Below are 12,250 nucleotides of genomic sequence, written 5' to 3'. Positions count from 1 at the left end.
AAAGATATGCTCAGAAATCATATAAGCCTGCTATCTAAATTGCACCTTTTTTCCTTTTAAGTAACAGTAAAATGTAGTTGTTCAGAGTGGGAACTCTGAAACTGGCTAATTTGCATCCTGGTTCTAACACTAGCTAGCTGAGTGACAAATCCATTGTGTGCTTCAGACAATGGTGTCAATAAGGCTGTTGTCAGTCTGAATGAGTAGATACATATAAAGTGCTTAGAAAAGTGCATGACACATATTTAGGGCTCAAAAAATCTAAATATTAATGTGTCTATAGTTTCCTTCTTGATTTAATTACCACACAAATGAATCTCTCTTTAATTTTATCAACAGCATAGGAGACTTCTATATGCATAATACGTCTTTTGGTAGCATGTTAGGCACATTCTTCTCTGTTGTTTAATTGCTGAAAACATAGAGATGCTACATCTTAAGTGGAGTAAATTTCAACTGAGAAAAGGAAGGTAATCTCAAAACATTTTTAGAAAACAAACAACCCATTTTATATCATTGCTGTGCAAAAATAATTACTGGCAAAACTCTCTAATTCCTGGCCTTCTCATGGTCGGAAAGAACAGCAGCCTCTTTTGGACAAGCTGAGGCTGGGAATGTAAAGAATTAAGAAGTGAACAAGAAATGTTTTCAACATATTTATCTAGAGAACCATCTAGAGAAGTGCCTGCTTTGCCAGCAAAGATGAAAATCTGAGATTCCATTGTGGCCTCCCAAACTGCTCCCCTAGCAGAGGTTACAAGATTTAGTGGATGATGGTGGGGGAGGACGACAAGGGGGGAGGTTACACAGTTTCATCCTCACAGGAAAGGGACTACTTGGACTCACGTTATTTCTCTAACTTTCTTTATACATATAAATGTCTCATCTTTGTTTCATAGGATTCAGAAAGCTAATAAAAACTTACTGGAATATGAAAATATGATGAAATATTTATTGAAAATGCAAATGTGATACTTACAGGTACTAGCAGCCCTAAAGGCACCGGAAAGCTAATGTATCTTTATTCAAGGGGAAGGCTTTACTTCAGAGCTTTATTTGAGCTTAACACCCCACTTCAGTGATATCTAAATAAAAGTGAAATAGAAAATGCCTCTTAGGAAAGAATGCCCTAATTTCAGCATTTCTCTTATATTAATTTAGAGGTCTCATTTTAACATTGCCCACAGGATAAAGTCTAAATTTCTCAGCTGCACAAGCTGACCTCAATCTTTTCTGCATCTTCTTCTACCCCATCTCTACAGTGGCCCTACCTCCATCACTTCTTTTCAGGAGTTAGTGCATCTGAAAGGCACACTCATTTCTCTATATCTTTACTCCTAAAACAGTTTGTTCAGTTTTATTTCTGTTGAAATTTTGCATATCCTTCAAAAGTCAGTTCTCTTGGATGATTTTCTCTGATTCCCCAGGTCTGGAATTATAGCTTCTTCCTTTGCTCTCTCAGTCCCTTGTTCTTCATTTATTGCCCTGAGTTAGTTCTGCCCACTGTTTATCATCCTTTTATCATAATAAACAGTTAGCTCTTTGGGGAAAGAGTACAATATTTCTTAGTCATATGTGTTTGGCACATATACAGTACCATATATAGACCAGAAACTAAATACCTGTGAAATGAATGAAACACAAAGACCAAAAAACATTTCCAGAACTAGAACGTACTTTTCTCGAAATCCCTGCATGTCATCTCTTTATCTCACAGCCATTTGTACTGCCACCCTTCTTTGTATGTCTTCTATGATGTCTAATTATGACATTTCTTGCTCAATTAGGAGCATTTACTGCTCCAAGTTGACCCTAGGACAATAATTTGACCTGAATGAGATCAAATTCAATCTTTATTCAATGTCCTTCAAGATCTGACTTATGCCATCAGCAAATCTCATGTCACTCCTCTCCTCTCACTCTGTAACATCCATACGAAATTTCTGCCCCAGAAATGGGTTTTCTGTGTGGAATGCCTTGTTTTTCCCTTTTCCTCCTCTTCATCTTCCATTGGCTGGCTACTCATGCACCAGATTCTAGATAAGATGTTGCTCATTTTGGAAATTATCCCTAGCTTCCCACACCATCTCCAGCCCCAGATTAGATAAATTCTTTCTCCTTAGTGATCTAATAGCTAACAGTTAGATATCAGAAAGACTTGGGTCAAGATCTGAAGCTATTGTTACTAGTAATTTTAGACATTTGCAAACTTTAGCTTATTAAGTCATAGATTTTAGACATTCGCAAACTTTAGCTTATTAAATCATAGATCACTGGGCCCCATCCTCAGAGTCTCTGAATCAGTGGGTCTGGGATGAATCTCAAGAATGTGCTTTTCCAACAGCTTTCTGGGTGACACTGATGATGCTGTTCTGAGGAGCACAGAGATAACTGATGCTTTTGATAATTTATTCATCTACTTTTGTTTGCCCCTGTAAACTTTAGTTTCAGCATCTGCAAAGTGAGGCTAAAAGGAGTGTTTAAAAATTAGTTGAGATAACGTATGTGAAGGGGTTGACATGAATTAGGGCTCAATGACAGTTAATATTGTTTTTGTTTTATCATTGCTTTCATAACACTGTGTTGAATTCCAAACTGAACAGATAGTGCCAAGTAAGCTGAGAACCCCCAAAAGAACAAAGATTGGTTTTATTATTATTGTGTCACAGGTGTCTTATGAAGTGTGTTAGTAGTCAGTAAATAAACATACAATGGAGTGAATTCAAATACAAGCATTCAATAAGTATTTAGTGAAACAAATTTAATGCTTCTTGTAGGTAGCCCCTACCTAGAATGTTCCAGATTTCTCCATTTAGCTCACTTTATTCTTGGTATTCTTGGGACTGTTTTGTTGATTATTTCCTAAATTACTTTTTGGTTATGGTGAGTCAGTCCCCAAGCTTTCCTTTCTAAGAAGATTATACAAGCAACAGAAAGAACTTCTTCCTGTAAAGAACTAGAAATGAATAACCACGTGGGCTATTCATTTGTCTCTGTAGTTTCGGTTTCATACTGAATGAAAGCAATTGCATAAAAGTATTCCCCTGCCTTCTGTGCTTGAACATATGCCTTTACTTAACAGTGGATATGGGTTAGAAATTAACATGTGAGGAATTTAACTTTCATTTCTTTGCAAATTTATGAAGCCTCCTCTTTGGAAAAGCCTTTCCTATTTTTACTGTCAGTCTATACCCCTTTGACCTCAGAACCTCGTATTTGGTATATTATATTCATATATTATTAACCTCGTATTTGGTATCATATATTCATATATTATTAGTTCGGCGAGTATTTTTTTCACCAAGTGCCATGTGGCAAGCACTATTTTTATGGTGGTGATGCTTCTCTGTCTCCTCCCCTGCTAAGTTTCAGCCTCCTGATGGTAGATGCAGTATCTAATTGAACTTTGAGTCTCCCCCTCAATGTCTAGTATATGGTAGACATTCATATCTATGGATAATTATTATTTACATACAGAGACCCTTCATTATACTGGTGTGAGAAATGGAACTGAGCACCAGAGATCATATAATGCTTGTCCTTGAAACAGTTTGGCACGAGCTGTGTATTCTTTGACTTCCAAAGTGTTAGTTTGAATTTTAATTAGGATCAGCCAGTAAAATGTGGGAGATTTTACATAAGAATCCAGATTTCCAGCTTCTCTTGTAAAAGCCCACATTCCTGTATCACACAATGAGCTGAAGCTGTGGCTGGTCCACCTGCTTCTTGAGATGGGGCATGCCTTCTCCATTTCACTACAACCCTTACCATGCCCTATCATTTTGCACATGTCGGGGAGGGGCAGGGGGGTGATGTGTGGTGAAGGGAGAATGAAGTTCTTCCAATTCTTCATAAATTCACTGAAAGTGTGTGTTCATAAGCTTATAGCAACCTAACTCCCAACACTGTAAATAATAACTTACTTTTTTCCTTCAGTGATGTGGAATGCTAACAAGCATTTGTTTACATTTGAACTATATATCATATTGAGTAAACAATCTAAATTTTGTCTGTTGTTTTTCTGTATTTTCACAGTAGGTTTCTTGTATTTCTCAAATTAAATAATTGCCAGCTATATTCTACTGTAATGTGTATCCTAGTCCAAAGTAAAAATATATCTAAATCTATCTGGTTTAGAATTCTTTTCCTCCTTTTATGATTACTGAACTAATTCTTTTTATTTGTCTTGGTTTTGTCATTTGAGACTAGAATACTTAAAAACATAAAATTGAATTAAAATTATAGTTTATCCAACTAAATATATTCGTGCTTTGTTTCAGTTATCCTTAAAAAGAAGAGGAAGCAAAGATTTGCCAAAATCTGAAAAAAAGGCTCAACAGACTCCCACAGAGGTATGTGGAAATAAAATTTCAACTAGTACATCAGGTACCTCTAAGTGTATATAATAATAAGCTACATTTATAAATAGATATAATGTCCAGATAAACTTATGGAAAACAAAGTCAAATTTGCTTATCAATTATGTGGTTGTGGATACAGGCAGTATAAATCAGGATATTTACTAATAAAGCCAGCCGTAATATCCCTATTATAATTGCTTTACATTGTAAGCACACAGAAAAATGTCATTCGTACTTTATACGCTGCTGTATTTGAGAACTATACTCATGATGCTAATCTTGTCCTTTTATAATTAATAAGGTCAATAGAAAGGCTGTTCCTATAGTGTCAGGAGAAAGTAAAGAAAGGAATGTTACAGAGGGAAGTCAGAAGGGAGAGAAAGGCTCGTTATATCTTTAGAGACCCCTGGAATGAAGTAATTCTCCATGCCAGTGATTGGAGAAGCAAAATAAAGGAGACAAAGGAATAAAAATGAAAGTTGAAAGATGTACTCAACATGGGCTTGTTAAAAACCTTAGAAACACAGCCACAGTAAAGACTAGCTCTGCTTCCAAGGTAAAAAGAGGTGCCAATGGTTGTAATGAAGAAGATTTTAAAATGGAAGGGGAAACATTTGGGATAAAAGTGACACTATTGTTAAGGAAAGGGATCCCGATCCAGACCCCAAGAGAAAGGGATCCCGATCCAGACCCCAAGAGAGGGTTCTTAGATCTCACGCAAGAAAGAATTCAGGGCGAGCCCATAGAGTAAAGTGAAAACAAGTTTATTAGGAAAATAAAGGAAGAAAAGAATGGCTACTCCATAGACAGAGCAGCCCCAAGGTCTGCTGCTGGTTACCCATTTTATGGTTATTTCTTGATGATATGCTAAACAAGGGTGGATTATTCATGCCTCCCCTTTTTAGACCATCTAGGGTAACTTCCTGATGTTGTCATGGCATTTGTAAACTGTCATGGCACTGGTGGGATTGTAGCAGTGAAGATGACCAGAGGTCACTCTTGTGGCCATCTTGGTTTTGGTGAGTTTTAGCTGGCTTTTTTACTGGAACACGTTTTATCAGCAAGGTCTTTATGACCTGTATCTTGTGGTGACCTCATATCTCATCCTGTGACTCGGAATCCTTAACCATCTGTGAATGCAACCCAGTAGGTTTCAGCCTCATTTTACCCAACTCCTATTCAAGATGTAGTTGTTCTGGGTCACATGTCTTTGACATTATGACTCTCCAAAAGCACTTGGCTGGATATTAACCTTTAAACTATGTCCATTGGATTCTATGGTACTGTAGTATACTTTTATGATTACAAGGTTTTTTTCAAATTCGATAGATAATTTAACTAAAGTGATTTTAAATATTCAAAATTTGAAAAAGTTGATCTCAGACATTTTTTAAAGCATAACATATTAACTGTATATTATTTTCCTTTTTCCTCTCTGTACCTGCTCTATTCCTGCTCTGTTTTCTCTGGTACTTGCACCAGAATGTGTATAGACCTCAGCACTTTTAGAATCCCAGAGAGTCTCACAGCCAAGACCATGATATCATTTTTCTGTACCTTTCTCTCTGTTCCCTTAGTAAGTCCAAATATACTCTGTCACTACAGCTTTTCCACTCTGTCTTTGCTGTCACTTTATTCAATTCACTCTAAATATTTTGTTGTGAATCATTTCACGTGTTGCCATGAATCTTCTTTCCTACCTTGTTTATGGAGTAGACACTGTATCTACATTTTTCCTATTCTTACACTTTCTGTGTTAAAAGTTTATTTATTCTTTTCAACCATAGTCTCTGATGCAGGAATTCTTTTTTTTTTTTTTTTTTTTTGAGACGGAGTCTTGCTCTGTTGCCCAGGCTGGACTGCAGTGGCCGGATCTCAGCTCACTGCAAGCTCCGCCTCCCGGGTTTACGCCATTCTCCTGCCTCAGTCTCCGGAGCAGCTGGGACTACAGGCGCCCGCCACCTCGCCCGGCTAGATTTTTGTATTTTTTAGTAGAGACGGGGTTTCACCGTGTTAGCCAGGATGGTCTCGATCTTCTGACCTCGTGATCCGCCCGTCTCGGCCTCCCAAAGTGCTGGGATTACAGGCTTGAGCCACCGCGCCCGGCCCTGATGCAGGAATTCTTAACCGTTTAGTCTTGGCTTTATGGACCTCCACTCGCTATGCATGTGGGCAACTTTCTGCAAAAACATCCACAACTTTAATCAGTTTCTCAGTGAGGCCTGGGACCTTACAAAAGTCAGGATGCCATGCAATCCACCAGTTTGCCCAGTTCGCCCAGTTTTCATGGGCAAAAACTTCTTATTTATATATACTGCAGCATTTCAAGTTTCTGCTATCATTTCCAACACATCTATTTTCAGAGCTTATGACCTGTCACTTTACAAAAACCCACCCTAGGAGATGGATCAGGCTATCTCCGATGGGATATCTCAATTATAAAATGGTCCATTTTTACAAAATTATAACGCGATTCCAATGTTCAGTCAAGGTTGCAAGCCATTGATCCACATATTTGAATTACTGAAAATATACCATTCTATTGAATTCTTGTTTATGCATTCATCTCTCCTACTTAGCCAGGCATTTTTGTAGACAGGACTCATCTTATTCAGCTTTGAATCATCTGTGTCTAGTGATTGGCACTCTGGACATGTTCAATACATGCTTTTAAATATTCCCATGTCTCCTTTTTCTATGTTAAACCACACAAAATTGCTAACATGCTACTGATCTACAGAAATGGCAATTTCATATGGTCCAAACCTCTATTATTCATTTAGCTTTGTATTTCATTTTGTTAATTTGCTTCCGCATCTTTGATCTCTTCCTCACATGATCCTCCAGCAGCACAGTGACTTTAGTTACAGAGAATTTATATTGCACGGCAATTAAGAACTGTATCTCTAGGGCCAGGTTGCCTAGGTTGAAATCTCTGGCATATACCGACTGTATGAACTTGGGCCCGTTACTTATTCTTTTTGTGCCTCTATTTCCTCATGTATAAAATGGGAATCATAATAGAGAGTTGTTGCATGGAGTAAACGAGTTAATATATGTAATCAATTAGAATGCAATTTAGTTTCTAGCAGTGGCTCTTAAAGTCAAAGCCAGGCTTAGCTCATTTATTACTGGCCTTCATCATATCTTTATGTTCCCCTCTTCACATGTAATTTGCATCTTAAATTCAGTGAGTCTTTAACATACACAAAAATAACAAATAACTTGCTTCACACCTCAGAGCATTTTAATTTTTCTTGCCTACTGTTCACTGTGGGAAATAGGAGCAAGTATTTACTGCTCAATTACTGTAGACTAGGCACTTTGCATGCAATCTCCTGTCTTTTTCAATAATTATGTATGATATTTCTATGCCAAGTTTCCAATGCAGCCTACAATAGTTGGGTTACAAGATGAGGATGCAAGCATATTGGCATACAGGGTTGTAAACTCTTGGCATTGCAGAAACTGCGCATTTTGTATCTTGAAAAGATTTATTTTTAAATAAATAAAATAATTACCATGCCCATTAGCCCTTGATGCAGTTCCTTCCCTCATAATGCCTCTATTACATGCAGTCTTTGTCCAAGTGTTAAAATAATTGTTGTTTTCATTCCTTTGGGCAGGAGAGCTTACATACACACTCATCAGATATTCTCTTTCTTATTTGCTTAATATAACCCAGTGAAGTGTTATTCTGCTTCAGTTTCTGCCTTGTATCGCAACCACTGCGGTTTTGGTTAGACTCAATTTGCAGTATGTGCCAACTATACTAGCAAATAAAGGCCTTGCCTTGCAATCAAGGACTTCCACCACACATGCAACCCTAGCTGGCTTCCCAGTCTCATCTACTCTTGCATGTCAAATAAAACCTAGCCTATATAAAAGCATATTTGACATTGTTGGTCATGTTTCTGTTCAAACATTGTTCTAATTATTGGCCTACATGACCTTAGATTTCCCCTCCCAAACCTTTGACCTGTCTCCCTTCCTTTTTTTTTTTTTTTTTTTTTTTTAGATGGAGTCTTGCTCTATCATTCCATCACCCAGGCTGGAGTGCAGTGGTGCAATCTCAGCTTACTGCAACCTCCACCTCCCGGGTTTAAGCAATTCTCCTGCCTCAGTCTCCCGAGCAGCTGGGACTACAGGTGCATGCCACTATCCCAGCTAATTTTTGTATTTTTAAGAAAGACAGAGTTTCACCATATTGGCCAGGCTGGTCTCGAGCTCCTGACCTCGTGATCCACCCACCTCAGCCTCCCAAAGTGCTGGGATTAGAGACATGAGCCACCGCCTCCAGCCATCTGTCTCCCTTTCTTTTCTTCTCCTCATTGGTTGTGTCTGTGACCATTATGATAGGTTCAACCATCACCTCTACGTATCTCATCCACACGTCCTCACTTCTAGACCTGAGCTCTAAGTGCCAAGATGTAATCTTAGTAATCTAATCATGAGCCTGACATTCTACATGACTGTTGATGGATGTTTCCACCTCGTGTCCCTCCACCAGAACACCTCACAGACAGCATTCTTAAAACCTTAAACCCATATTCTTCACACAAAACCATTTCCATTTCTCCTTTGTATTTTTCAATTTGGTTAATGACTGGGCTTTGAGGTTGTCCTGAGAATGTCATGAGAATGTATGAGAAGAACTTCTGTAAGTTTCATTCCACTATCCTTTCAGCAGGCAGAACCAACATTATCCATTTCAGACTGATGAGAGTACATCCTATTTTAAAAGTTATTTAAATGGAATGCTCCTCTTTGTTCATTCCCTATCCTTGCTATTGGCCATACAATCCAATGAGACCCCTCAACTTAAAAATTCAGGGTCATCTTTGATTCCTCTGCTGATGTGATCCAAAACATTGTAACATATCCTTGGTCTCATCCTCACTGAATTAGTGGGAGGGTCCCAGCACATAGTATAATATATTGTAGGAAGCTTCTCTCTTCCCTTGTGAAATGAGTTCTTCCATCAAAGCTTTCCATGACATACCCTCTTCTCCTCCTCTCTGGATGCTACTAAGGCTCTCTCATCTCTTCTGGTAGTCCTTCTCTTCTTTCTTCTAAGCCTCTTCTAGAGGAAAGTGTACAAGACAACACATCTTATATCTTTGCTTTTACCACATTGCTCTATTTTTTTTTCTTTTATGCTTCTTTTCTAGAGGCAGCATGTGCAGTGGAAGGAATATGAGTTTGGGACTCAGCCAGAATATAGACTGTGCTCTGTCACTTATTAACTTGTGCACTGCAATATTAATAAATGTCTCCCATCGGTAAAGGGGAGATCGCATCACCTATCTTGAAGGGCTGATATAAGGATTCAATACTATATGGAATGTAATGTTCAGGTTCTGCACACTCAGCAGCTCTCAAACCCTTCATATTCCCATTAGTAGATAGGAAGACAAGAGATCTGTCCCCTGTTCTCCATCTCTTCCATCTCAAAGGCTCTGTGTGGTATTTACTGAGTGTCTCTGGCAGAAGCTCATTATTCTCCTCACCTTCTCACCAGTGGTTGCTCCTTTTTTACCAGAATGCATCTCAAACACAGATGACTAAGTACTAGGTAAGGAAAGAATTTTTATTTTCATTTTTTTAAATGAAGAAACCAAAGTTCACAGAAGTTACATGATTGGCTCAAAATACATACTTAAAAGATAATTTTGAGAAATTGTCCTTGGGAGAAATGTCCATAGATATAATAACATGCTTCGGTAATATCCCTCAGAGAAAGATTTCCACTAGTCCTTTTGTACTTTTCAGTTTAGTTAATGACTGGGCTCTGAGGCTGTCATAAGAATGTGTGAGAAGAACTTCTATAGTTCCACTATCCTTTCGCCAGGCTGCACCAGCTTTATCCATTTCAGACTGATGGGAGTACATCCTATTTAAAATGTGATCTAGATGGAAAAACTAACAATTTCTCCTTGGATGGACCATTCCAGTGTCAAACTTTCCTGACTTACAGGCCTCTAAAACAATTCTCCTTTGAATAAAAACAGGGGACAGATTATTTTCTAAGTGACACAGAAATCAAGAGCCTGAGCATTAGTTTCAGACAGAACTGGATTCAAATTTCACCTTTGTCCTTTGCTATTCATTAGCTGTGTAACCTTCAAAGAGTTACTGAACATCTTTAAACCAGGAACTTTAATACCTACTCCTAAATTTACTCTGAATATTAAATTAGGTTCATATTTGTAAAACACTTTTCAGCACTTGGCTCAGTGTAAGTGACAAAAAAGTGGCAGCGAATGCAAAGGAACCACATGCTCCTTGAACAGATTTTATATTTATTACTGCAATAATGAAACAAAACAAAAGAAACACTGCTGCAATGATCACCAAACAGTTGTATGCAGTTACAACATATAATAATCTCTGAATAGTGATGACCACAGTTTGTCTCTTTTCATATTCCTTTTCCTTTTTGCTTCCAGGATGTAACATTGTTCTAATCTTTAATTTGCCAAAGAATTTAAGTGATCTGAAGAAAATAGTCAGTGTCTGCTTCTGTTTGTCTGTCATTAAATCTGTATTGCAAGAAAAAGAAATTATTTTTCCAGGTGTCCTCTTTTGGTTGTTTCCTTGATTTACATAAAAATGATGTCCTATCCTTGTCCCTCTTTTCCCCCAAATGAGGAGGACAATGAAGATCTGAAGTGCCAGCTGCAGTTCGTTAAGGAAGAAGCCGCTTTGATGAGAAAGAAAATGGCCAAGATTGATAAAGAAAAGGACAGATTTGAACACGAGCTTCAGAAGTACAGATCCTTTTATGGGGATCTGGACAGTCCTTTGCCCAAAGGAGAAGCTGGAGGCCCTCCCAGCACCAGGGAGGCCGAGCTCAAGCTACGGCTAAGGCTGGTGGAGGAAGAAGCCAACATCCTGGGCAGGAAAATCGTCGAACTGGAGGTGGAGAACAGAGGCCTGAAGGCGGAACTGGACGACCTTAGGGGTGATGATTTCAACGGCTCGGCCAACCCGCTCATGAGGGAGCAGAGCGAATCCTTGTCAGAGCTGCGGCAGCACCTGCAGCTGGTGGAAGACGAGACGGAGCTGCTGCGGAGGAACGTGGCCGACCTGGAGGAGCAGAACAAGCGCATCACTGCGGAGCTCAACAAGTACAAGTACAAGTCCGGCGGTCACGACAGCGCGCGGCACCACGACAACGCCAAGACCGAGGCCCTGCAGGAGGAGCTGAAGGCAGCGCGCCTGCAGATCAACGAGCTCAGCGGCAAGGTCATGCAGCTGCAGTACGAGAATCGCGTGCTTATGTCCAACATGCAGCGCTACGACCTGGCCTCGCACCTGGGCATCCGCGGCAGCCCCCGCGACAGCGACGCTGAGAGCGACGCAGGCAAGAAGGAGAGCGACGACGACTCGCGGCCGCCGCACCGCAAGCGCGAAGGGCCCATCGGCGGCGAGAGCGACTCGGAGGAGGTGCGCAACATCCGCTGCCTCACGCCCACGCGCTCCTTCTACCCGGCGCCCGGGCCTTGGCCCAAGAGCTTCTCCGATCGGCAGCAGATGAAGGACATCCGGTCGGAGGCCGAGCGCCTGGGCAAGACCATCGACCGGCTCATCGCCGACACGAGCACCATCATCACCGAGGCGCGCATCTACGTGGCCAACGGGGACCTGTTCGGACTCATGGACGAGGAGGACGACGGCAGCCGCATCCGCGAGCACGAGCTGCTCTACCGTATCAACGCGCAGATGAAGGCCTTCCGCAAGGAGCTGCAGACCTTCATCGACCGCCTCGAGGTCCCCAAGTCTGCGGACGACCGCGGCGCCGAGGAGCCCATTTCCGTGAGTCAGGTACAGTTCTGCCTATTGCGAGCCACGGCGGTGGCCAGGCTGGCCCGCGGAGCCGCGTCCCA

The 12,250-nt window shown here is 40.3% G+C and overlaps 1 protein-coding gene across 2 annotated transcripts in view; it reads left to right on the top strand.

Moving 5' to 3' along the window:
• MTCL3 (MTCL family member 3) overlaps positions 1-12,250 on the top strand; it is a 48,790-nt gene that overhangs the window by 34,554 nt on the left and 1,986 nt on the right. For both annotated transcript variants that reach the window (XM_071096417.1, XM_011714055.3), the window contains exons 5-6: positions 4,281-4,352; positions 11,013-12,188. In XM_071096417.1, the coding sequence (XP_070952518.1) occupies positions 4,281-4,352; positions 11,013-12,188 (1,248 nt within the window). The remainder of the gene's footprint in view (positions 1-4,280; positions 4,353-11,012; positions 12,189-12,250) is intronic.

Source organism: Macaca nemestrina, chromosome 5, assembly GCF_043159975.1.
Source record: "Macaca nemestrina isolate mMacNem1 chromosome 5, mMacNem.hap1, whole genome shotgun sequence".
Lineage (NCBI taxonomy): Eukaryota > Metazoa > Chordata > Mammalia > Primates > Cercopithecidae > Macaca > Macaca nemestrina.
Note: the sequence above shows the minus strand (reverse complement) of the source record. Positions and strands in the feature narration are given on the sequence as shown.